This window comes from Nematostella vectensis, chromosome 6 (genome assembly GCF_932526225.1).
Source record: "Nematostella vectensis chromosome 6, jaNemVect1.1, whole genome shotgun sequence".
NCBI lineage: Eukaryota > Metazoa > Cnidaria > Anthozoa > Actiniaria > Edwardsiidae > Nematostella > Nematostella vectensis.
The window spans coordinates 9298647-9324885 of NC_064039.1; the positions used below are offsets into that span (position 1 = coordinate 9298647).

Below are 26239 nucleotides of genomic sequence, written 5' to 3' on the forward strand. Positions count from 1 at the left end.
TGTGCATTATTATTTATTGAAGATATTATAATTTGTTAATACTTTATGATTATATAACTTGAAATGCAAAGCAATTTGACAATTTACCTATCTTCTAACCATTTCTTTCGCCGAAGCCTCAAAACAGAAACCGACAACACCCTTTACCAAATCTAATTTGCCATTATAGCAAAGCTTTCGGTTCTATATAAAGCCCCGCTATAAGGTGGAAGTACAACTTTAGAAAACCTGTTTATATTGATCATCATATTACTGAAGGATAAGTAGGGGTACGAAATTGTTAAAGAATGTGGTGTATATTGATAACAATAGAAGTAAAGCATACAATATCGGCACAACATACCACGAGTGACGCCTTGTATACAGAAATTTTCCAGGTGGAGTAATATTTTACGATGCATCATTTGTACGATAAAGGAAATAAGAACAAATCTTTTAGGAGTGAATTGAAACCTGGGATATAATAAGATTGTGAAAGAAAAACAAGACTAGACAGTTCTTGTTTAAATATCTCAATGTAATTTCGCCCAGCTATGTGACCTGTATTGGGATGATCCTTGTCTCTTCTGAGTGATATGTATTCGGGTACGATAGAGATTCTTTTACTATCCTATGTGACCTGATTTAGGGCGTGTAAAAGACTCTACTGAGTCACCTGTATTTGGGTATGATAGAGATTCCTTTACTTTCCTATGTGACCTGTATTTGGGGTAAGTTAAAGTTTCCTTGGTTGCTTGTCTCATTTTGGTAAGAACTACTTGCTCAGCTTGCGGTATCTGTCAAGCCAGTCGTCAATCATCTGGTTCACTAGGGCAGGCCTTGGCGTGACACGTTGCTGGGCAACCAGAACACCACCCTCTGTCACGCAACAGTCTAGCCAGTCACGTAACAGCATCTCCTCACTACCAACCTAAGCAGATGCCAATCAGATGTCAATCATGTCGCAATTTTACACAATCTCATAATAGAATTGCGCAACCCAATCAAGAATTCTATGGTGTCTTTGGACTTTTGAAATCTAAAATTTTCTAATGTGAAAAAGAAAAAAAAAGATGTTTTCTTTTTTCAGTGCCAGAATGGAAGATTCTTTAAGCAGGGGGTTGTAGTAAAGTTCTTTAGATTGTTACTTTAGTTCGTTACTTCTCGGCTCACCATCTACTTGAGTCAATTTGGCTTGCTTTCCTTACCTAGTCCCCTCAAATTTCCCAAAGGATCAAGTCAATGAAAGAGCTTGCATGAGCTTCGTGGGGGAACAGAAGGAAACGGTAGCGATATTATGCATCTCTAAAAACCTCACCTCAGAGGCAGAGAGGAAATGAACAGGCAGCAGTCGGCCCTCATGGTCTACGAGCGGGAGGTAGGTAACGTGAACGTTGTCATTATTCTCCACATGTGCGTGGGCTCCGATGTCATTTGATGCGTCTGTGTCAACCTCCATTGCAACAAGCGCTGAGAAGTGGCCTCGTGTGTAACCAAGGACGACAGGGTTCTTCCAGCAAAAGCTCCTTTCCCACAGTAAAGGCAGGTACACACCTAAATACATGAATGCGATCATGATGGTGTAATTGTAATTCGTGTAGCTGATAGTTTTTAGTGTTATTTTCAAGAAAAGGTTTGCATTGATAGTCAAGTCAGCGAGTGGTCCATTTGGCAACATAGCAAACTCACAAATCAGAGGCCAAAACATAAGCCTTATCTACAAACCCCAAACTCCACTGGCAGGTAAAGAAAGTTTGACAAAAAGGGAATGTCTTGCATAACAGAAAGGTCTGTCTTCCCCATAGCTGTGTTGTCTTGTATTGCCAGAATGAAATGTGCTAGTTGCTCATATTTTCCAAATCCAAAATGCTTCACACTTGCACATTAAAAAACATTGGTGAGCACCAAGTACGATTCAGTTGCCCTAATTTCCATGGTGCCCTCCTTCCTGTACATGTTCCATCACACGGAACTGTGGCTGCCACCACAATTAGTTTTTATATTCATTTTATTTCCAATTTGTATATTTGGGGGTACGTCCTGCATGGGTCTCGTGCCTGTTTACATATGACACCATTGGGCATCTATGTTGTCTAATAAAGCTATTGAAGGTCCCATTAGCATATATAAATACCTTGAAACCTTGCCAGCCCAAGAGTCTCGCCACGGAAACTCTTGACATACTTGACACCATAGATGATGACTGGACGTCGCAAGATGTGTGCCAGGGCAAAGACGTGAGTTTGCTCAAGTGAAGTACCAGGCTGACTTGCTAGGCTTAGTATAGAGGCCCAGTCCTGCTCCCATTGGTCCTCGTCCAGAGAGTACTGAAGGGTTTCAGCCTGCATGGACTCCCACTCCTTATAGCGGGCAAAAAACCTGAAAATACATGATATGTACATTAAGGTTAAAGGACTCCCACTCCTTATAGCGGGCAAAAAAACCTGAAACACATGATATGTACATTAAGATTAAACAACTACCACCCCTTGTACATTAAGGTTAAAGGACTCCCACTCCTTGTTGTAGGGAAAAAACCTGAAAATACATGATATGTACATTAAGGTTAAAGGACTCCCACTCCTTATAGCGGGCAAAAAACCTGAAACACATGATATGTACATTAAGAGTAAACAACTACCACTCCTTGTACATTAAGGTTATAGGACTCCCACTCCTTGTAGTGGGGAAAAAACTGACACAATGATACGAACATCAACACAATGATATGAACATCAAAAGTATCTAAGCCACTCCTTGTAGCGGGTAAAATATGGATACCAAATGTAAGCAACCAGATGAGCAAATGGTCTCAGTTTTTTAAGGGCAGTGCCCATGGATCCCAAGATATTTGTTCCAAAATCAGAAAAATATAAGAAAACACACAGCTATCATTTAAATGTGATTCTGACATCGCTTGATTTCATTTATCAAATTGTTTTCACAAAAGATTACTACTATTTCGGTTGTAGAATTGCCATTTTGCAATTGCCATTTACCATTCGCACTGACAACCTTTATTGAAATAGGTGTATACTCTACAATGAACAAACATACCTTGAGCTTCCTTCACTGAGGCTTTCAAAGAGTGCTTTCCTAAGGGTGTTGTCTTTGTCAAAAACACCATATGTTGCCTGCAATAGAGAGTCTAGGAGACAATCCCCTGCTGAACGATTCCACAGTGGGAAGATCCGACTGCCAAGCTGTTCTGTGATTTCAACACTCCAGTTGATGACAGGAGACTCCACCTCTAGGACTGCAAGCCAGAAAAGAGCTTCTTAGATCAGTCAAACTGTTCTACTTCTTAGAACACATACTGTATTTACTTGAATTAGAACAAGGCGGATAAAGATAAAAAAGGCCTTTAACAACATGCAAGGGCTGAAAATAGGCTTTCAAGAAATGATACATTGTTGTGGTGGGCAGACATGTCAAATCTTGTTGGTACTTCCCTTCTAACATACAGCAACATTTTTAAACAAGGACCCACGGTATAAGAGGTGTGGACCTGGTCCAAATTTTCATTCAAGCTAGACCACATCAAGTGGAGCTCCATACTATAGAAAAAACTCTACACTTGATAAAGTCTAGCGGCAATGATGACTTGGACCAGGTGCCCGCCTCATACTGCAGGTCCTTGTTTAAGCAGGGAACATATTCAGGGGAAGACCCTTATTCATATTTTTCCTAGGCTAAAAGAGCCACTTACAATATTTGAAGGAGGTGCTTATCCAAGCAATTTTACAGTAGGTATTAAATTTTACAGTAGGTATTCTACTCAGGCCATTTTTTCGATGATATTTGAATTTACAAAGATGCTGCATTCAAGCTTTACATTACCTCTTTGCACTTCTTTATCAAAAAAGTCCTCAAACAATTGTCTCTGCACTCGTCCAGGGAAATCTTGTATTTCTAAAAGGTTTGAAGAACAGACAGACATACAAAAAGTGAGTTATCTGATCCATACTTTAACAACTATCTGTGTCATTACAGTACAAGGCTCAGGGAGAGTTACAAGCTTCCCACCTATAGCCACCCATTCTCTTCAAATGCATCCTCTTTTACTTTAACCCTGCTAAAGTACCCCAATCCCAATTTAAAATATGTAGAATGCAAAGTATTTTTAAAATGCAATGTGATCAAACAAGCTTCACATGTTTCTGGCTTCCCACCAATAAAAATACAGTAGTACTGTTATTTAACTGCTTTATACAGCTTGAGTGTAAGTAGGTTGTGTAAGCAGTCACTGAAAATGACACAACAGGCTAGCATACCCAGCATTTCACACCCTCCAATACTACAAGGTAATAAGGTGCAGGAGAGATGGGGCCTCCAGCTTAAAGTTGCTATCCAAGAAGCTGAGGAATTCACAGTCCCACATGTAAAGAGCAAGGTTTTCACAACTTTTAAAATGTCCCAGCTGACCTGCCCTTTGATTGGACCTGATTTAGTGGGGCCTGACCAACTCTCCACCCCTATTCACCAATATTAAGGTCTTGGTAAAAGTACATGCGTGTCCATGGAAGAAAATATTGTCACGCTGAAATTTTACATGTACAAAAATTACATGTACAAACTATATATCAAATAAAAGATTGAATTATCTCCTGCAAGTTTTACTTTGCAATAGCTAATTCTGTGTTTAAGTTTTGAGGCCTCAAACTCAAAAGTAAAGAGTTTACTCTAGAGTGTAATGCACCTTCGTGTTATTGCACATGCACTTGCATGTAATTGCATCTCAATGACAGATAAATGATGTACCAAAGTGTGTGAGGTGGGGACTTTTTGTTATTGGACAATGTCAACAAAATATCACGAATCAAAGTTGGCCCTCACATTTCGGGCGAAATTTGGACACAAAAAGTGCTATTAAAGCGATCTTCAGTTTAAAATCGAAAATTCCTCACACACTTTGTTACATGGCGTATGTAATTATCTATAAGATCCCTAAAATTTGAAGGCAATATCTTAAAACCTGTCGCAAGGTTACGCCCGACAAGCTCGAGTTCTTGTCAAAGATTTGGTGTGAATTCACGGTCAGCAGGTCAGGGGAAACAGCAAAGGCCCATTTTAGCCGTCTTAGAATGCAATTTATAAAAAAAACTTTTGTTGCAAAAATTAAGTTTAAGAACTATTGATACAGGTTTTGCAAAAACCACAAAAACAAACAGTGGTGCAAATTTACCTTTACCAAGACCTTAAATACTGTCAAAGACAAGGAGTAACAGAATATCAATGCATGAAATCTGCAGACAAAACATTTCAGTAAGAAAAGCAAAAGTATTTTTGTTAGAAAGCAATTTAGTTATTTAGAGGCAAGGCCCATGCCACTCTCCACCCCTTACCCACCTATTAAAGACTGTTAATGAGGAGTTGACTGTGTATGAAGACATACACTCCAACCAGGTAAAAAAGGCTAAGCATTTCATGGAAGTAAGAAAAATTGAGACAATACACTAGACATGTATGACAAAAAGACCAGTGTTACAAACCTGCTGGTAGCACAAATGTAACTTGATCGGTGAAAAAAAAGCAGGGCCAGTCGCCTTTCTTCTGCCTCATGGTATGGGCTATTTCTTTACGGATGTCACCAGCAAGTTCAGGACTTACTAAGCACGGCACACATCGCAACCGGTGATTCGTTACTTCAGGAGCTAATAAAAACGCTAACAAGTCATCTCGCTTGAATCGAATTGCTAAATGGACTAGGGTGAAGCCAACTTCAAAGATGCCAGGCCTATTGAGAACAACACAGTCTTCTCGAGTCAGCTGTCGTGTGCGGTCACCGCCAGAATTCAAATAAGTCTCAACAGAGGCTGCATCCCCCTCCACTACTCCTATACATGCACTTAGCCACATCCAATCACAATCTTTTAACCTATTCCGGATCTGCATTACTTCTTCATTATCGTTGACATCTTCAGAGGCTGGAATATCATAGATAATGTTCTTAGCTTCTTGGTTAGATGACTGTATAGCTGACATGTCTGTAAGAGAGGAGGAGGGAGACCGCCTCCTGGATCCAGATGCTTTATGACTGGCTAGATTCTGATTTTTGCTCATCTTTGGCTCATCAGAGGGTTTTCCTAATGGCTTCGTGGTACCACAAATGACACATTTTGCTGTCTTAGGCCAGTTCTCATAGGTACAATTTGGGCACTGCCATTTGGTAAGGTTCTTAAGTTGAGCTTTATTTTTGTCGTTGTTTAAAGTTTTTAAGTTGACTTTGGATCTACTTGATTTGGGGGAAAGTGCCTTAGCTTCCTTAGCAGATGAGGCCTCAGCATATAGGGTTCTAGATTTTGGGGCATTGTTATGGCACATAACACACCGTAAAGCATTTGGCCAGTTATCAAACGTACAAGTCGGGCATTTCCATTTCGTAACTTCCTGTTCACTGGGTTTCTTCTTGTTGCTGGTTCTGTCAGCAGAACGACAGTTTAAAGTATTCGATGAAATGATTCTTTCATTGTCAGCCGTTTGGTAGATGTCTTCTGAGATACCTGGAGCCCTAACGGACTGTGGGCAAATAATATTGGTCGGCCTTGCGGCCAAACAAAGAGTACATTTCGTGGCTGTTGGCCAGTTCAGGTACGTACAATACCCGCAAGACCACTTCAAGTTTTGTTCGTTCTTTGGCATTATTTAGAAGAAAACAATGCAGAAAACAGAGCTATTCACGGTATTTATTGTACCATTTATTCGTCGAAATCCTCGCTTGCGTCCACCTTTCCAAAGTTATCACAAACGTTCAGCAATTTGTCCCGTTTGCTTCGTTCGAAACAACAACTTTCGCTTCTTGTTCAGTCTGAAAAGGCTCCTGTTTCCCTTCTCTGATACTAAACTTTGGCAACGTTTTGTTGTCTACGGTTTGTATGTATACCATTAAAAGGTATTGGTGTATTCGAAAAGCCAAGTCGTTCCTGGTTTTCTCTGTACATCAGTGAATTCCTCAAGCGAATGCCAGACCGACTCCATTCATCAAAACATCGCCGTCGCCCTATTGTTGTGTTGAGAAAATCCAAACACTTGTGACGTCATCAGACATTCCACAGCTCACACAGGCAACCCAATCCCGAGCTATATCTTAGGCTAAGTTCAAACGTCGTATAATCCATGTGCCGCATTCAATGCAAATTGTATCAGATGCATTGTTTTATCTTCATTTGCATTAAATACGGCTCATGGAAAATACGACGGTTGTGCATGGCCATTTCCCAGGTGAAATAGAAAAGATGTAGACCCTAAGCAATAGTAGCTAGTCAAATTCATATCCCAGAATAGGACGCCCGTGACCGTCCGCAAAATCAATTTTAGCCCTATTTTAGCAGATTGGGTGTTCATAGCAATTCTTACCTTGCACATTGAGTGTGGCCGAAGCAATTTTTACCCAAAACATAACACCGCCGTTATTTTTTCGACAAAAAAGCCGGAAGTATTAAGCGCCCAATTACCGTAAAATAAGGACGCCATCGTGGCTAGTATGAGACCACCAAAGCGCAACCCTTGGGACGATCACTCCCGTCTAATAGGAGAGTCCCCCCCCCCCCCCCCCCCACGCCCCTCAACCCGGCCGTTGAAGTCTAATGATTCACTCAACCGAGACTGGACAACTAGATATTTGCTTGGTGATCAATTAGATTTCCGCAAGAAAACAAGGTATCTTTTAATAATTAAGATTGAATGGGGCTTTAATAATAATAGAGAAACGATACTATGTATAGCATTTATGTATAGCATTTTTTATACTCAATGAAAAGCTCCCAAATTGGTGAATCTTAGTCTACTTCAGTCAAGGATTTCACAATGCAGGAGCACCAACTAATTTTCGATTGCCGCCCGAAAAGCGACCGATGTTGGCCTGTCGTTTCAAGGACAGAGTCCTACACTTAAGAGATCTCTCATCAAAGAGAACAAATTCAGACAATCAAATGAAAAATACATGAATGAACAATTCGTTGTCAGTTATGTCTAAAGCCTTGTTTCTAGACGTTCTTCACGATGTTATCGATCCAGTTGAGGTATTTCTTGATATCCGTGTAAATACCCGGTTGCCCTTTCCTTGCGCACCCCACCCCCCAGCTGACGGCCCCGTGCAAGATGAATCGTGACGTCACACGAGGGTCCTTACACACGAAAGGGCCACCACTGTCTCCCTTGCATGAGTCTATTTTCCCGCCCTCGTAGCCCGCGCAGATGACTTTATCGTTAATGGTGTGACCGCTATAATTGGCCCGACACTCAGAGACCGAGAGGACTGGGATCGTGGCATGACGTAATTGGGTAGAAAGATCCTCATTTTCGCCTAGAAAAAAAGAAAATATTTGTCAATGGCGTTGTGCCTCTAGGGCGAGTAAGAGTAACAGACTCTGAAAATTAGCTTACTACTCTACCATATCCCGTGTCCATGATAAATAGCTGTACATACCTACTCTTCCATAGCCCGTGACGGTGCAATTGGTTCCCACGGCTAAGTCCGGTGTGGCGCTGGTTGGTAGACAGACTGGCCTGACGTGCTTGGTAAAGGTTGTGATGGGGGTACGGAGACGAATTAACGCCAAGTCGTTTGTTAATTTGATCTCGTGGTAATCGGGATGTATGCAAATCTGAGCGACATCTGAACAAAACAAAATAATCATCAAAGTAAGGCTCATCTGTGGGGTACACACAATTGTGCATTTGTGAAGCGCTCCCCCCCCCCCCCCCCCCCTTGAGACCAAGACAAGTGGTCACTTAATATGGGGTATTGCAATATCTTAGTAAACAACAAATATTATGGTACGTTGTTTGTGGCCTCTGAGTTAAGGTTGCCTGCTTGTGGAGCATTATTATTGCTGTTGTTGTTGTTGCTGCTGCTGTTGTTGTTGTTGTTCCCGTCCCCCCCCCCCCCCACCACCCCAAACCGGCCTACGATCCTGTGATTTCAATCCGCCATTCATAGCAGCACAGTAGCAGTGTTTTATTTTCGTAGAAACAATAAGGGGTCCCAAAATGTTCATGAATAGGATACGAAAAGGCAGTTAACGTTTACCTCTATGTATCTCGTTCCCTTCATGTTTAGTCACATCAGACTCCCCCAGGATGACTCGAATGGGAGGGTCCGGTACAACGCATCCAGTCCTACTCGGGTTATTTCTATCAATGCAGTGGGCAGCGGTTACCACCCACTCGCGGTTTATCAGAGACCCCCCACAGACTATAGTGTCATCCAGGCCCTTTTTAAGCCCGGCTTGCCACGGCCAGTCCTCGACTTTTGCTGTTTGTCCCCCGACTATGCGACCGAGAGCATTTCGGACACCGCAGATGAATGGTGCTAGAACAGGCTTTGCACCTACAAGATGAAGACGTCTTGTCAATAATAAAAGGGTGCATATGCAAAGGCATCTTGTGCGACCACGTCTTCCTCCCAGCTTGCACTAATTTAGACTTTACTGTCGAATCCGTTGTATCGCGACGCCGCATTTTCAAAACATCGATTTGTTTTTTTTTGTTTTTTGGGATTTTCTGTTCCGCTAGTCAAATTATTCTAAGCCAATCAGATTCTTGCCATCTCTCGCCTAGTGCAGTTGCCTGGCTTTCTGTCGCGACACTGTCTGGTTTTCGTCCAGAGGGTAGCCAGGGAAGTGCACAAAGCGAGACTCTGATTGGCTCAGAATGGTTTTACTGACGGAACAGAAAACCAAAACAAATCGTGTTTTGAAAACGCGGGTCGCAATACAACGGATCCGACAGTAAAAGCATACACACATTGGCACCAGTAGGGCCAAGACGGGCCGCAAGCACAGTCTCTTACCCGCCCGACTGGTGCCAATGTGAGTATGCTAGTGTGCTGTTAAAGTCCACTAATTTAGAAATGGATCCAGAATTTTATACAGTGGATTAAATGGCCATAAGTTTTATAAAATTTGTGTTAATACTTTGTACAAAACAAAGAAAGACGACTTCTTTCTTTTATCAAAGAGGGGGATCTGAAAACTGTATTCACTTTTTTCAGAGCAATAACAATCAATCAATTGATCACTCGTTCAGTTGTACGCGAAAATTACAATCATACAAAAACAAAATTGCAGATCAACAGATAAAGGGCTTACCGCATCGCTGAGTGTTACAAGCTTTTTCTTGATTTCCTTCACCTGCGCAAACCCTACCCCCTCCCTGAGGGGTCGGGTTGTTGCATTTCCTGGATCTCAGGGTGTGGCCACCGTTACATGTGCGAGTACAGTCACTCCATCTGCTCCACTCGCTCCAGTTCCCATCAACGTCTGTTACCATAGCAATTATAGTAATAGGATATAAAATAGAGTGAAAGGCATCCACCGCTATACATATCGCTATACATATCGCTATACATATCGCTATACATATCGCTATACTAGCACTAAATAATTCGACTGTCTCTGACCACTACAGTAAAACTATCACACACTTTCACCTGTGACGCGCTTTTATTGTCACGCTCTTCTTCCTGTCATCTCACTTTCACCGGTCAGGTCACATTCGTTTGTCACGCACTTCAACCTGTCACATCACTTTCACCGGTCACGCACTTTTGTCCGTAACGCACATCAATTTATCACGCACTTCTCTTTGTCACACCCTTCCACATTTAACGCACAGGCGTCACGCCCTTCCAGTTGTCACGCAGTTCTACCTGTCACGCACATTTATCTCCGCCTCCGCTTCCACTCCCTAATTCATAATCGTCGTCACCATCGTCATCGCCATCGAAACGAGTGAGTTTCTGTAAAAGGGTATACAATATTGGTCAATGACTAACTGACAAAGTGGATATAAATTTTCGGACAGATGAATCGACGGACAAGGACGTGCGTTATCGACGACGAACAGACGAACGGAGACGTGTTTTACGGACGTGCGCCAGACACGGGGCACTACGACAGTGCTGAATAACGTATGCGCATGCGCGTTCTATGCCAAAAACAAACCCAATCGTAGTGTTGAACATTCTCATGGACCCAGGGCGTCGCGGAGATCGGGCACGCGGCGAGCGCGGCGCGGCGCGAGAAAGAAACATCCTGTTTCTCGCGCCGCGCTCGCTGTGTGCCCGATCTCCGTGTTGAATCGTTCGAGTAAAGTACGAAAGGGTGAGTTTAGTGTATTTTTTTTACTTAGTGTGAAGCATTAAAACGAAGCGATATTTGTTTGATAATGAGGGAGTCATAAAGAAATTTACAGCCTTAGTTGTGCTCTAGTTTTTTTAGCATTTAAAATATTCAAAATGTGACAGTTCACCGGTAAAAAGCCGCCATTTCAAAACAAAACGGCTTGCTTAACCGCGCGATACTGGAATTAGTCTTGCGTTTTTCGGTAGTGGCGGGCAGTACAAGTAGTCTATTTGCTCGCGGGCATTGGAATATGCGCTTCGTCTAATTATCCATAAGTCTCCAGCGTCGAGTGATGAGTTGATACTTTCCTCAAGTCGATTTACCCTCTACACGTATTTAACAAATATGAGCCTGTAGAAACTTAAGACTAATCGTTTGAGAAATACTGTTCTCCCATAGATTTTCTAGCTTAATGAGAAAAAAGACTTGGGTTAGAGAGCTGTAGGAGTTGTATATAAGCTCCCTATAAGTTAGGGAGTTGTATAATCAAATAACATCTGGAATGGCGAAAGAGAAGCGAGGATAACACTAAGCTTACCTTGCAAAGACAGATGTTCTGACAAACCAAACAAAAGATAAATATAACCAAAACCAATGAACACCTCATACTACTCGCAAAATATTGACCACAAAATAGATGTTTAGATATTGCTTGGTGACATACGTCAAGAGAACTTCATACGGAATCGGAAACCACCCGGCTGCATTGGCAATCAAATACTGCAGTGTAGCGTTACAAGGAATTCTCACTTGGCTATCAGCACCGATGCGACACGTGGGGAGGGTAATACGATATAATCACCCCGTTATTGACCAGACAATAGATAGCTTAAGCAAGTCAACACGAACGGCATCAAAAACGGCGCGCGCGCTCACGAATTGCTGAAAAACGGCGTTGACGTCCGTGACCGCGCGCGTAGAACGTAAAAATAGGGAAAATGCCGTTCGAGATTTCCCGTCACGGATGTCAACGCCGTTTTTCAGCAATTCGTGAGCGCGCGCGCAGTCTTTGATGCCGTTCGTGTTGACTTGCTTAAGCTCTCTAATACTCCTCCTAGACCAGGGAGGCGCACGAAAAAGGTACAGGAAAGCCTTGTGGGTCGAAAACGATGACTTTCAAAATAGCGGTCTCTCAAGAAACTTTTCGTCGAGAAAATTTAACAGCAACTTACAGTATTTGTTGGGGTCTTGCACTGTTCAATGGCCTCGCGTATAAGACCATAAAGTATACATTGTCTACCTTTTTCTATCATTTAAAAAAAAACTTTGTACACAGCTTTACTCTTCCTGACCTCTTTGGGCTTTTGGCAGCTCTACTTCTATTTTCATTTTACATGATCTAATACGGCAACCCATTATGTTGGGCTACCTGTGGTGTTCCGGCCGCGCGTCCCTGCACCGATGCTCCCGTTAGGTATCATGAGGTAATCGCTCGCCATGTGGAGTTTGTTGAGGTAAAGTCTGAGTTTGATTTGATTTGAGTTGTCGCATACATGGTACTACGCGTGTAGTGATATAATGACATGCCTTGTCCCCCACACTTAACTGCGTCTGCACACATGCTACATCTTGTCATCTCGCCCTTTGTAGCGCCTCTTTTAGCCCAGTCTCCCTCGCAGCCGTTCTGGACTCGTCTCGCCAACCAACGGCTGCGAGGAAGACTTCTTTTAGTCTAATAGGACTACATTTTGCTATGCAAGAAAGAATCCATACCTACCTACCATCTGAATATCCTACGCAAAAGTCCGGGGGAAGTTTTGGAGTTCTTTTGTGTTTCGGTTTTTACCCTCTTCCGTTTTGCACATAATATGTTATCTTTACCTATAGTACATCATGATTGTGAATACCTCTGTGCCTCACAAACACTCTGTCATTTTGCATGTGTTATAGCACAACATGACTTTCTTCATCCAATACATAACACTCTCAGTCATCTTATATTATTTGTTAACCCTCACAACATGTTTGCGAACCGTCTTTGTCCTTTATACTACAGCCATCGTCCCTCGCACTACACTCAGTCATCTTGCATGTGTAAGTCATCTTGCATGTGTAATAGTACAACATGTTAACGAATGCCGTCGTCCCTTACACTACACTCAGTCATCTTGCGTGTGTAATAGTACAACATGTTAACAACTGCCTTCGTCCCTTACACTACACTCAGTCATCTTGCATGTGTAATAGTACAACATGTTAACGACTGCCGTCGTCCCTTACACTACGCTCAGTCATCTTGCGTGTGTAAAAGTACAACATGTTTACGACTGCCTTCGTCCCTAACCCTACACACTGCAATCTCACACGTTATGTGTTAAAGGGGCAGCGTCAGGGTACTGCGCATGTCTGTTTATTGTAGGCTTTAACTTGTCTACAAACAGTTGAACTTTAAGCTCTCAATGCCTTTTTAAAATAAGAAAATATATAAGAATAGATATTGCCAGTTTGTGGTCATTTCCTTTGAATTTAAGTCTCCCACATGTACCAAAGGCTCAGGTCATAAGACTGAAATTCATTGTGTCCGGGCCGGACTGCTATTGCAAAGCTCTTACCATGGCACTGCCCCTTTAACATGTTTACGACTGCCTTCGTCCCTTACCCTACACCCTGACATCTTTCATATTATGTGTTAACATGTTAAAGACTACCTTCGTCTCTCACCTTCACCACAATCCGCGACCTTGCACGGGGCGTTCTCGCGAGACTCCCCACTACAGGTGCGTCCGCCATTGATAGGTACGGGGTTGTTGCACAGCCTGTAGCGAGTACGCACGCCATTACCGCATGTTTTGGAACACAAGTAGAAGTTACTCCACTTTCCCCATTTGCCATCTGTGGAAAGAACATTATCATTAAATGGATGTAATTTGTAATGCGCTAAATAATGAAGTAAGCCTCCAGCCGACATCGGTCCCTGCGGTTTAAGGATCCAGTATTCTACTGGTGTATTATTTGCAATTCATTCAAGACTGACTTCCGCAAAAAGAGGATACAGACTTCACAAAGCGGTTTGAAACCTGAAGTGTGAGCTGGTGTGCAATTACTATCAGGAATGGTACTAGGGGTCCAGCGTCTAACCTTAATATGCCCTGTTTTGTTTAAATCATCATTTAAAAAGAAAATGGAGGATTCTCTCACCGACTGGACACCCTCTCAGGTTGCAATCTTTCTGCTCCTTTGCAAGGCCCACGCACGGACTTCCCCCGTTGCTAGGAGACGGATTGTTACATTGCCTGGTCCTTGATTGGAGGCCCCGACCACATGATTTGCTACACGGACTGAAGCTACTCCACGGACTCCAATTGCCATTGATAGCTAAACGCAAAACACAAAACACTGAGTGAGAATAAAGCCTTGGAATGCTATGTGGAACTGTTCAGATAATATTTACCAGTTAAAAAGTGCTCGACTGTGCACAAGGGCGACAAGCTTGAAGAGAAAGCTAAGGCTAAGTTCAAGCGTCGTATTATACATGAGCCGTATTAAATACAAATGCATGCAAATAAAGATCAAGGAACAATCGACTCGATTCATTTGCCTCATGGATAATACGACGTTTGAACTTAGCCTTAGTGTTAGAATATAAGGAGAGGGACTCAGGGGAGGGATTTAAGTCGATTGTTTCATCTTAATTTGGTGCATTTGCATTGAATACGGCTCATGGATAACACGACCTTTGAACTTAGCCCTTGTGTTAGATTTTTAGGAGAGGGACTGAGGCTAAGGTCAAACGTCGCATTATCTATGAGCCGTATTCAATATGCAAATACATGCAAAAGTCGATTGTTTCCTCTTCATTTGCATGCATTTGCCTTGGATACGGCTCATGGGTAATACGACCTTTGAACTTGAGTATTTCCTGCGTATTGGACCTACCGGTGACGCAGGGCTGAGTGTTGGACCTACCAGTGGCGCAGGGCTGAGTGTTGGACCTACCAGTGGCGCAGGGCTGAGTGTTGTTGAACCTACCAGTGGCGCAGGGCTGAGTGTTGGACCTACCAGTGGCGCAGGGCTAAGTGTTGCTGGACCTACCAGTGGCGCAGGGCTGAGTGTTGTTGGACCTACCAGTGGTGCAGGGCTGAGTGTTGCTGGACCTACCAGTGGCGCAGGGCTGAGTGTTGGACCTACCAGTGGCGCAGGGCTAAGTGTTGCTGGACCTACCAGTGGCGCAGGGCTGAGTGTTGTTGGACCTACCAGTGGCGCAGGGCTGAGTGTTGTTGGACCTACCAGTGGCGCAGGGCTGAGTGTTGTTGGACCTACCAGTGGCGCAGGGTTGAGTGTTGCTGAACCTACCAGTGGCGCAGGGCTGAGTGTTGGACCTACCAGTGGCGCAGGGCTGAGTGTTTGTTGGATCTACCAGAAGCGCAGGGCTTAGTATTGGACCTACCAGTGGCGTAGGGCTAAGTGTTTGTTGGACCTACCAGTGGCGTAGGGCTGAGTGTTGAACCTACCAGTGGCGCAGGGCTGAGTGTTTGTTGGATCTACCAGAAGCGCAGGGCTTAGTATTGGACCTACCAGTGGCGTAGGGCTAAGTGTTTGTTGGACCTACCAGTGGCGTAGGGCTAAGTGTTGTTCGACCTACCTGTGGCGCAGGGCTGAGTGTTGGACCTACCAGTGGCGCAGGGCTGAGTGTTGCTGGACCTACCAGTGGCGCAGGGCTGAGTGTTTGTTGAACCTACCAGTGGCGTAGGGATGAGTGTTGTTAGACCTACCAGTGACGCAGGGCTGAGTGTTGCTGGACCTACCAGTGGCGCAGGGCTGTGTGTTGGATCTACCAGAAGCGCAGGGCTTAGTGTTGGACCTACCAGTGGCGCAGGGCTAAGTGTTTGTTGGATCTACCAGAAGCGCAGGGCTGTGTGTTGGACCTACCAGTGGCGCAGGGCTAAGTGTTTGTTGGACCTACCAGTGGCGGAGGGCTGAGTGTTGGACCTACCAGTGGCGCAGGGCTGAGTGTTTGTTGGATCTAACAGAAGCGCAGGGCTTAGTGTTGGACCTACCAGTGGCGCAGGGCTGAATGTTGTTGGACTTATCAATGGCGCAGGGCTGAGTGTTTGTTGGACCTACCGGTGGCGCAGGGCCGAGTGTTGTTGGACCTACCAGTGTCGCAGGGCTGAGTGTTTGTTGGACCTACCAGTGGCGCAGGGCTGAGTGTTGCTGGACCTACCAGTGGCGCAGGGCTGAGTGTTTGTTGGACCTACCAGTGGCGCAGGGCTGAGTGTTGTTGGACCTACCTGTGGCGCAGGGCTGAGTGTTGTTGGACCTACCAGTGGCGCAGGGCTGAGTGTTGTTGGATCTACCAATGGCGGAGGGCTGAGTGTTGGACCTACCAGTGGCGCAGGGCTGAGTGTTTGTTGGACCTACCAATGGTAGGTCCAAGTGTTGGACCTACCAGTGGCGCAGGGCTGAGTGTTTGTTGGACCTACCGGTGGCGCAGGGCTGAGTGTTGTTGGACCTACCAGTGGCGCAGGGCTAAGTGTTTGTTGGACCTACCAGTGGCGTAGGGCTGAGTGTTGTTCGACCTACCTGTGGCGCAGGGCTAAGTGTTGAACCTACCAGTGGCGCAGGGCTGAGTATTGCAAGCTGCCACTTGGCGCGCAGATCCCAAGCATAGTTGTCCACCATTTGCCGGCTTTGGGTTGTTACAAAATCGGTAGCGAGTCTTCGTCCCCTTGTTACACGTCTTAGTGCAAGCGCTGAATGAACCCCACATTCCCCAGCTGCCTTCAACTGGAGAATGGACAAGACAATAATCCGCAACCATACTCATTTAAAACAACCAAAATTACTAAAAAAAATAAAGATTACTCCGACCACACCCAACTTGCTATCTCTTAGGGGGTTAAAGAATTGTTGACCAAAACTAAAGTTCTATCCCTTGGGGTTAAAAGTGATTTTGCCGACGATCATCACCGTTTGTTGTTATCGGAGACCCCCGGGGTGTTCGTCATATGGTCATCGACAATGCACACCATACATTAATTCTCATATAAAGTATCATCTCCGGTTTAAAAAGGGTTTACTCACCAGGGCACTTTTTACAAGATCGCGGACAGTTCGGGACCATATATCGGGCGTTCCTTATGCACTCGCCATTAAGTGCCCACGAAGCACAGTTGTAGTTCTTGTCCCGGCATGAGCTTGCAACGGCACCTAAAACAAAGGGTAAACTAAGTGCTCGTTGGTTTGAAGCAGTTTTTTTTTCTAAAATTCATTATTAAACACGCATTTTTATCTTTTTCACTTAATTCTTAATTGCTTGCTTTAGTTTCGAATAGCCTTTTATAGTAATTTATTTAACACTTAAAGCTTTTTTTTACTTTGAATCGATAGAATTGGTTTATCTCTTTATCTTTGATTGTGGTTTAAAAATCTTGTAATATCTAGATATAATTCACCAGCCCTTTAAGTCATTTGTGAAAAAATATTCAAAGAATGCCGACTTTCTACCTTGGAAGGTATGTTCGTCACACTCTCCGCATGAGAGCCTGCAGTACCACAGCATTGCTCCGCGGTTTTCGTTAAGACAATGACCACCAAGAGCCCATATCGGGCAGTTCTCGTGAGCATCAACACACAACGAGATGTCCGGGATACCTGTGTTCAACACAGACGTGTATTCGGTGTGGCAAGCAAGCAAGCTAGCCCCTGCCATTCTAATGACATTTTTTTCCATAACTTAGGGCGCGTTTTTCACTCGTGATTCCGGAATGAGAATGATTAGAATAGAAAAAGCGCGCGTTCGTTTATCCCACGTTCCAAATCCGGAATGGAATGAAGGCCATTCCACCCATTCTGCTACCTGTAGCAGAATGACTTGAATGCCATTCTGAATATCTCTTATATCGGGGTTATTTTAACACTGTATTAGCGTTTTTTTAGAAAATGATTATCATCAGGCATTTCAATTGATTCTAACTTTAATTCAATATTATTAATTCAAGCGTAAATATCATATACGGGATTAATACTGGGCACATTATATTTTCTATCTATTTATTTTATGTCACTAGCTTTAAGAAACAGCGGTCAGCTGATAGCCATGGTAAGAATTTAATTCGAGCATGCCTTTATTTCTATCTTACGCCCCAGGTTGCATTCCGGTTATTTTGATCGTTGAAAAGAATCTCTGAAAAAGGACAATGCGGCAATTGTACACTGAACAAAAGAAGAAAAATAAAAATCCTGCTTGGTGCAAACACAGCGTAACATTGCTTGGTTTAGAGCAAACGCAGCGTAACATTGCTTGATCTAGTGCAAACGCAGCGTAATGTTGCTTGGTTTAGTGCAAACGCAGCGTAACATAGCTTGGTTTAGTGCAAACGTAGCGTAATATTACTTGGTTAAGTGCAAATGAAGCGTAACATTGCTTGGTTTAGTGCAAATGCAGCGGAACATTGCTTGGTCTAGTACAAACACAGCGTAACATTGCTTGGTTTGGTGCAAACGCAGCGTTACAACATTGCATGGTTAAGTGCAAACGAAGCGTTACATTGCTTGGTCTACTGCAAACGCAGCGTACTATTGCTTGGTCTACTACAAACGCAGCGTAACATTGCTTGGTCTACTGCAAACGCAGCGTAACATTGCTTGGTCTAGTGCAAACGCAGCGTAACATTGCTTGGTCTAGTGCAAACGCAGCGTAACATTGCTTGGTCTACTGCAAACGCAGCGTACTATTGCTTGGTCTAGTGCAAACGCAGCGTAACATTGCTTGGTCCAGAGAAGCTTTGTGGTTATGATGTAGCTTTTAAAAGGGGCATAAGGCGTACTTACAATATCCACAGCTCTTTGCGCAGTTGGCTTTCATGTACTGTTGGAAGCGGCTGTATCTGCAGAACCGCTGATAGGCCCTGCAGTTTACTCCTGGGGTGTCCATGCAGACCGCTGGCAACAAACAAGAAAGAGTACATTAGAGGCGTCCTTCGGTTATAGTTGCTCCGTGAGCAATAATGAAAATAAGCTTTGAATCATTCCTTGTACAGTAGAACCTCGATTAATCGAAATGCCAAGGGATTGGGGAAGTCTGTTCGTTACATCGAGGGTTCGTTATAGCAAGGTTCTGTTTTACTGTTATTTTGGCCGGGCTGAAGGAAGGATGAAACTATTCGCTATACCGAGGACTTCGTTATTTAGAGGTTCTTTAAATCGAGGTTCCACTGTATTTGTTGGACGCTCTTTCCGTCCTTTCTTTTCCTTTCTTTGTAGTATTGCGACTCTTATTGATTCGCCTCTGTTAGGAGCACGACATAGACATTGAGAGCGCTGCAATGCGCCAAAAACGACCTCATTTCTCTCGATTATCAAATTCGAGTCCACCTGTTTTAAGTGAATATTAACGCGTATCAGCGGCATAGCCAGGATTTTTAACAGGAGGGGGCCCAAAAGGCCCTTTCAAGGCATTTTCTCTTATATTTTAGATAATGTCTATTACATTTAATGTATTTTTGCCTGCTAAAAGGGGGCGGGCCAGAGGATCCCCCTAGGCCACCCACCTGGCTACGCCCCTGCGTACAAGCGAATAAAGCCCACTTTATAGTTTCGACCATATTAACTCCAACCCCTAGCTCAAAATAGTTTTCGCCTCCCTTCAAAGTTAGGCGAGCCTGGCTAGGCTCTACAACAAACACGTCGCTAGGGGTAGTGGCCACCCCCTCCCCTCCTCCTCTCGACCGACAAAAAAAAAAAATCAAAGACAACGATGTCTGCGCACCCCTTTGACCCCCCCTCCCATCAAGCAAAAAAAAAAAACTTGAGTCTCTAGTTTCCAGGGTAGAGTAAGCAATGCTGCCCTTATCAGAATAACGCTATCACGGCATCGGCAGCTAACATGAAGCTTAGACCACAGGTAGCCCAGGCAATGGTTTCGAAGCTTGTTCGTAGCTTGGAATCGGCTGTTATTCTTAGAGGTTAAACAAGTGGATTGAAGTTGTTTGCTTCGCTCCGTGTTCAGCCGAGCGTACCTAATTGTCCAACGGCGCCGGTCAAGGATTCAAATCGCTGCTTACTCGTTTTAAAAAATGGCTAGCGGCCAAGATTTAGCCCGGATGTTTTGCCACATATCGAATGTAAGTGTACCCTGGCATAGGTCTGCGAGATAAAAATATTTCGTTTGTTGTATTTTCCTCGCGAATTTCGACGGTATTTGAGTGCTACCGTAAATGGCGCCTCCAACCTTGTTTCTTTCCTTAGTGTAGGGGGAGAGAAGTCATATATTTCGTTACGAAAACCCCCCAAAATCGCAAATATTACACATAAATATGACAACAACAAGGCATGTTCTAAGTTGTAAGGCAATTTTATTGGCAATGTTTCACAAAAAATCGCGACTTCAATCCACTCGTTTTACCTCTAAGAATAACAGCCGATTCCAAGCTACGAACAAGCTTCGAAACCATTGCCTGGGCTACCTGTGCTTAGACAGGGTGCCCTGCTGTGTCATTGGGATTTTAAGCAGCCAAAACATGTCGCGATAGATATCACTGGAATTCATAAAAAGGCGGGAAAATGTGCAAGCAACACACGCACGACGCTTTGTGGAACCTTGTCAAATATCTGCTATTGTATAAACAGTCTCAAAGAAAATAACGTTTTATTAAAGAAACCGGTTAATTAGCGGTCTTTTCCTTCTCATTGGACCGATATAAAGCCGTTATCTTAACCGATACTTCTAATTCCGCGTTTCTACCGGAACGGAACACTTAGCGATTGTGATCTTATCAAAAATTGAACGTTATGTAGTTCTATTCCGCAATTAATATTCAAACCCAAGTACACAAATGTGCAAACAAATACATAAAAGCGGTCAGTTGAGTCATACAGTTCAAAATTTTCTATATGAATATTTACATTATGGAATATTATTCCATCGATGTTTAAAGGTGTTTGGAAAAAAAAGATTTTTCTTATTCTTGGGCCTTGTACAGGTTGTGTATGCACTGCTACAAAATGAATTAGAAATCCTTTGGCGCAACTTTAAACATTGCTATTAGATCTAAGATATCCGAGTCATATTTTGTGACCATACTGATCCAAATTATTTCCAGAAACAACTAATCAAATAACCACGAAAAGACTGTCATACATATATGATAATATTCATGTAGAATATGTAATAATGTAATACCTGATCCGTAGCCAACAATGATAGGTCTGTAGTAGAAATTCGCACGCACGTACTGAATAGGGACGAGGCACGCGAGGAACACTATAATCACTTCCATAACAAAAGTCCAACCACACAACTCGACAAGGTTTATCTGCTATATCGAGTACGCCAAACGGCTCTGTTATAGCCAGGGTCACGGTTGGTAGCTTTGAATGTCATTAGGACTAACGGTCGTTGTAATATGACAAAGCATAGATATGAATTTCAATGGACACATGGCGTTTGTGACAAAGATATCAGTTAACTTTTGTTGGATAAAAAAAATGAAAGAGTCTCCACTATATGGCTTCAAGACCGAGCATTTGACATCTGACAGAGAAGTTAACAGTTATTGCTGTTTTTCCGACTGCTCTACATTTTTTGCGGTTATTTGGCTTAATTTTTTTTCTCTGGAATTAAAACTGCTTGTTCGATTTTTTATTCTAGATAATTTGGCTTGCCCGATTTTTTTTCGTGATTTTCGTTTTTTTCCCATCACACGTCGAATGGTCGTTCCTATAGAAAACACTGTTTCATAACTTGGCGTCGAATTTCGGTGAACAGTCGCTACGTATATTTCTAAGTATCATCAAGAGATTCTAGACATGATAGAGGATGGCAAACAATATATTTCTGATATCAATAGGCGGGGTGTCTACAAAACGAAGACCTAAAAACCTAAAACCTGTGACCCCAAAAGCTAGGACTCCAAAAACAACGACCCCAAAAGCTACGACCCCCAAAATATTGCCGTTATTATTTAGTCTACCTTGTTTCTCAAATGGCTACACGGAGCGTGGTTTATTGACAGTTTCATGTGGAATCAGTGACCCTTATGAGATAATTAGCTAGTTCAATTTGTTTTTTAAAATTGGGAAATAGGGAAAAGCACTTCTTGTGTTTCCAGATGATCGTTTCTCAAAACGTACCCTAGTTCCAGAGCTTAGAACGTCTCTATTTAGTGGCCTTCGAGGATGAGACGAAGGCCACTAAATAGAGAGACGTTCGAGGCTCTGGAACTAGGGTACTCAAAACGCCGATAAACTCAGAAACCTGGAAAGTCACCCCGTAAACTTTTCAGGTGCTTCTTCAAACTTCCCCGCTATCTTCGGGCCCAAAAGCCCCCAAAAATCTTTATTATATCCGCTACTTATGGGGAATCGCTTCATGTTCTAGTTGTGTCGAGTTGTAGTAAATTTTCATAACAGAGAAAACCATTCCACTGCCTGGTAAAAAGTAGGCCAATCGACAAAGCAAAACAATGCCAAGTTTTCCCAAAATAAGGTCTGGTTAACTTCGGTAAGCTTGAATTTTTGCATAGAGGTTCCTTATGTCATGTTAACCAACATATCAAATAGTGTGTTTTTCTCTAATGGATTCATCATCGAGATATGAGGCTTGAATGTTCAAAGTATAAATTCTCCTCGTTTGTAGGGAGAAGTCGGGCTCTGATCAGAAATAAATCCTTTTGCTTGCTAATATCTAAATTTCATATCTAAATTTCTTTAAAATTTGCAATTAAGCTTTTGGTCAGAGGAACTCCTTGTATGCGGAATCTTGAGCTTATATATTAGTAATTGGAAAATTCATGCCATTTTTTTTGCTCTGTCGGGCCAATCAAGGCTAAAATCATTTTATGGGATTTTTCCTACCAACCAATCAGGTTTTCACCTCTGTCAAATGATTTGACATTTGGCTGTCACAGTGCGCCTAAAAAAGTGTAAACAGCTTTGGGAAATTAGAAGTTTTGCTACAAAATGATACTTTATTTACTTGTTCTTTGTCTTTTTTTTTTTTTTTTTTCGAAATGCAGATGCTACAGCAATGTTTGGGGTGCCAGTTGTCGTCAAAACTATAACTTTTTAAGCCAATCTATTCATAAACTTTGGAAATTATAATTTGCTTGTCGGGAACCCGTATCGGCATGCTACGCTATAGCTTTGGTTTGACAATTAAAATGAAGTACAAAAACAGAAGCAAGATTTTGCTTTAGTTTGATAAACGCTCTTCCTCTCCAGGGAGTTCGAAAACGTTTTGGGGGCATTTCTCTAAATTACCGGTAATTAGCGGGTCTGTTGGGTTACCGATTGAGTTTTCGGGATACATTTTCTGGCAAAGAAGCGTGTCTGAAAAATGAGTGCAACTACAATTTTCAATGGGACAAATAACTTATATAATAGCGACGATTGAAAATGGTTTGTTCATTGTCGCGCGCAAATGAGGATATTTCTTTCATGAAAAGCACAACAAAATTCGCAGAATTACCTCATTAAGATCACTGATTCCATATTAAACTTTCGCGCTGTGTAGCCATTTGGGAAACAAGGTAGACTAAATAATAACTGCAATATTTTGGCCTTGAATTAATTAATAAGTGGTCTAATTGGAATTTAAATAACAATTATTTAACAATTTTTTTAACTATCGTAAAACTCTATAAACACTAGGAGACTCTTCATAAATTCAGTGTCTTTTAAATATGTATAAAGTAAAACATCATCATTTTTAAGGGAATAGCGTTTATATCACAGCTTGGAGGATAAACGATATTTTCCGGTAGACAAACCAGCACATGTGAGTTAACAGTCCTTAATTGGCCTCATCACCTAATGCGAATCCATGAATTGATTATCAAGAGTGGTCTTAGTAGTTGATACCTTAATTAAGGTATCCAATCTAGTAGATATTGATACGATTTATCTTGCTAACAAAATAATTAAAATATCCATCTAAGATATCTAGTGAGGACATCGGTTAGGCTGCTGCGCCATCAAGAATATTAACACTTTTTGTCGAATTTTAATAACGTCGGTTCATTTGCTGACTCTCGTATACGATATACTCCAGTAAGTTGGGGGTGCTATTCAGGTTTTCCGCGAAGGTTTTTCCTTTGTCCTTAACAGGGTCAGGATAACAGACCCTTGGCGACTATGATTGCGTCCCCTTCTTCCGGGGAAGAAGAACCAAGGACCGGGAAAGCCTGGTTACGGTCCAAACCAAATATATCCCATAATGCACATGGTGGGTAAAAAACATTCGCTTTACAAATCTGGCCAAGACTTGTTTGTCTACGTCTACCCTTTTTACCTCCCAGGCTACTTTTGTTTTAGCGATCTCAGGGTTGGTTGTTCAGGAGTATTACTGCACGGGTAAAACTTGAGATTCTATGCTACCGGGAACACATACTTTCCATAACAACCTTCACTTATAATGATGCTGTGCGGTACATGCACAGCTTGGTTATTGCTGTCCTGGTTAAATTGCTTATTTATATCTGATTATCGTATTAAGCAATAGAACATTTCAAGTATCCGAAATATCCGAATTTATATATACTTTTTCCTTTTTCCCTTACTTTGCTTGTATCCATACTGCGCAACAGAGCCCTGTACCAAGAAGATAAACCAAAGAACGCTCACCGCCGCACAGCTAAGCCTCAAGCGGAATGAAGGCTTCATTCGTCTGCGTAGACTTTCAAGCGATGGCTAACTTGGGTAGGCTCAGTAAGGTTGGTTCGTTTTCAGTTCGCTTGCTTGGGCTATGTTGTGTTTCCGTTCAAGAGTAATATAATTTCATAGGGCAAGTAAGGTCAGGTATTAGTTTACCTTACACACCGGGATGTCAACCCTCTCACGTTGCAAGTTTTAGCGTACGGGATTTCCGGTGGTGCCTCCCGGGCGTTTTTATGACGCGGCATCACATCCGTCCATCTAAGGTATTCAGTAATTGTTTATTTACTTATTATTTATCTACCTTATTACACTTAATTTTCGCGACGTCAAAATTTCGCGATTTTGAGATGGCGATATTTCGCGACACTTTATTTTCGCGATTTTCCTATTTTCATAAAAACTAGATCACTTTATTTTCGCGATTTCGCGATTTTGGGATAATAAAATCAAGCAAAACAAGTGGAATTAATTAAAATGTGCTGTAATCATCAAAACTGAAACAATATGTAACAAAAATATGCGTGGGCTAATTTTAATTTCATAAAAATCTATAAATACAAGTCCAGCTCAACCCCTTACCGTACTATATGTACATTAGATGACTATATAGACAAGGTGTTTCCATAAAGCTTATTAGCTATTTATTTATTTATTTATTTATTTATTTATTTATTTATTTATTTATTTATTTATTTATTTATTTATTTATTTATTTATTTATTTATTTATTTATTTATTTATTTATTTATTTATTTATTTATTTATTTATTTATTTATTTATTTATTTATTTATTTATTTATTTACCAGAGATTGGGTGGGGGGGGGGAGATGGAAGGATTGGGTGGGTGGATGGGGCACATGAGGTTTGAAGAGGGTTCCTATAGATAGACCCGATATCAACACTACTCCACTGCCCTGGTCCCAGAGCCTCGAGCGTCTCTTTATTTAGTGGCCAGCGAGATTGAGACCTCAACCTCGCTGGCCACTGAATGGAGAGACACTCGAGGCTCTGGGACCAGGGTACTACTCCACCAACAGGTCCTTGTTTATAACTGCGACAGCGCGAACTATTACAGAGTAGCTTAGTTTTGAGAGAGCGAGAATCGTTGTGTGTCAGTATTGTAAGGGGGAACAGGCTTCCTTAGCCTCTTAATATTTCAAATTTCATTAGCGATTATGGAGCTTGTAATGCGGTGTAGAACATTGACAAGTCGGTAGGGGTTTGGCTTCGGTAATTATGCGTGCTTACTTGTAAATATCCCCTTGCAATTTGATAGCATGTCATGTATGCCCGTATATAGTCATTATGCCCATGTTTGGAAACGAATGTGGCGTAAATTCAGTTCTGTCCCAGCGCTCGTGTCGTGAAGCTGTGTTTTGTTTCTTTGTCTTCGTATACTTTCGAGCCATCCACCTAACCGACTTATTCCACTTTGTCACATTACTTTAGTGGGAACGAACCTCTGCAAATACAGAAAGCAAACAGATGTTGACGGTTGACTTGCTAGCGAATGCGGAATCGCAATTTCTCAAGAGC

The 26239-nt window shown here is 42.4% G+C and overlaps 2 protein-coding genes across 3 annotated transcripts; both read right to left on the bottom strand.

Annotated features, from left to right (window-relative positions):
• LOC5519776 (ubiquitin thioesterase ZRANB1) lies at nucleotides 1-7015 on the bottom strand. Its single transcript, XM_001639676.3, has 6 exons — nucleotides 5472-7015; nucleotides 3820-3891; nucleotides 3037-3235; nucleotides 2114-2358; nucleotides 1298-1533; nucleotides 1-910 (listed from the first exon to the last, which is right to left on the bottom strand). Exons 1-6 carry the CDS (start codon nucleotides 6619-6621, stop codon nucleotides 755-757), a joined length of 2058 nt encoding a protein of 685 aa, XP_001639726.1. The 5' UTR covers nucleotides 6622-7015; the 3' UTR covers nucleotides 1-754.
• Nucleotides 7016-7652: 637 nt separating this feature from the next.
• LOC5519775 (hemicentin-1) lies at nucleotides 7653-24876 on the bottom strand. Of its 2 annotated transcripts, none has more exons than XM_001639677.3 (10): nucleotides 24605-24876; nucleotides 18879-18989; nucleotides 17130-17255; nucleotides 16659-16832; nucleotides 14244-14420; nucleotides 13767-13937; nucleotides 10071-10241; nucleotides 9011-9310; nucleotides 8408-8596; nucleotides 7653-8284 (listed from the first exon to the last, which is right to left on the bottom strand). In XM_001639677.3, exons 1-10 carry the CDS (start codon nucleotides 24705-24707, stop codon nucleotides 7965-7967), a joined length of 1842 nt encoding a protein of 613 aa, XP_001639727.3. In that variant the 5' UTR covers nucleotides 24708-24876; the 3' UTR covers nucleotides 7653-7964. The 2 variants fall into 2 exon arrangements, with proteins under 2 accessions (XP_001639727.3, XP_032220680.2); XM_032364789.2 differs by lacking the exon at nucleotides 24605-24876 and adding an exon at nucleotides 21229-21410.
• Between the last annotated feature and the right edge of the window lie 1363 nt (nucleotides 24877-26239).

Excerpts from the sequence above, each read along its gene's own strand:
- LOC5519776 (XM_001639676.3), bottom strand. The coding sequence starts at position 6,621 with ATGCCAAAGAACGAACAAAACTTGAAGTGGTCTTGCGGGTATTGTACG. Across the intron at positions 2,359-3,036 it reads CTCAGTGAAGGAAGCTCAAG|GTTTTTTGCCCGCTATAAGG; the intron begins GTATGTTTGTTC and ends ATGTATTTTCAG. Across the intron at positions 1,534-2,113 it reads TGGGCTGGCAAGGTTTCAAG|GTGTGTACCTGCCTTTACTG; the intron begins GTATTTATATAT and ends TCATGTATTTAG.
- LOC5519775 (XM_001639677.3), bottom strand. The coding sequence starts at position 24,707 with ATGAAGCCTTCATTCCGCTTGAGGCTTAGCTGTGCGGCGGTGAGCGTT. Across the intron at positions 16,833-17,129 it reads ATCTTGTAAAAAGTGCCCTG|TTGAAGGCAGCTGGGGAATG; the intron begins GTGAGTAAACCC and ends TCCATTCTCCAG. Across the intron at positions 14,421-16,658 it reads TACTCAGCCCTGCGCCACTG|CTATCAATGGCAATTGGAGT; the intron begins GTAGGTTCAACA and ends TTTTGCGTTTAG.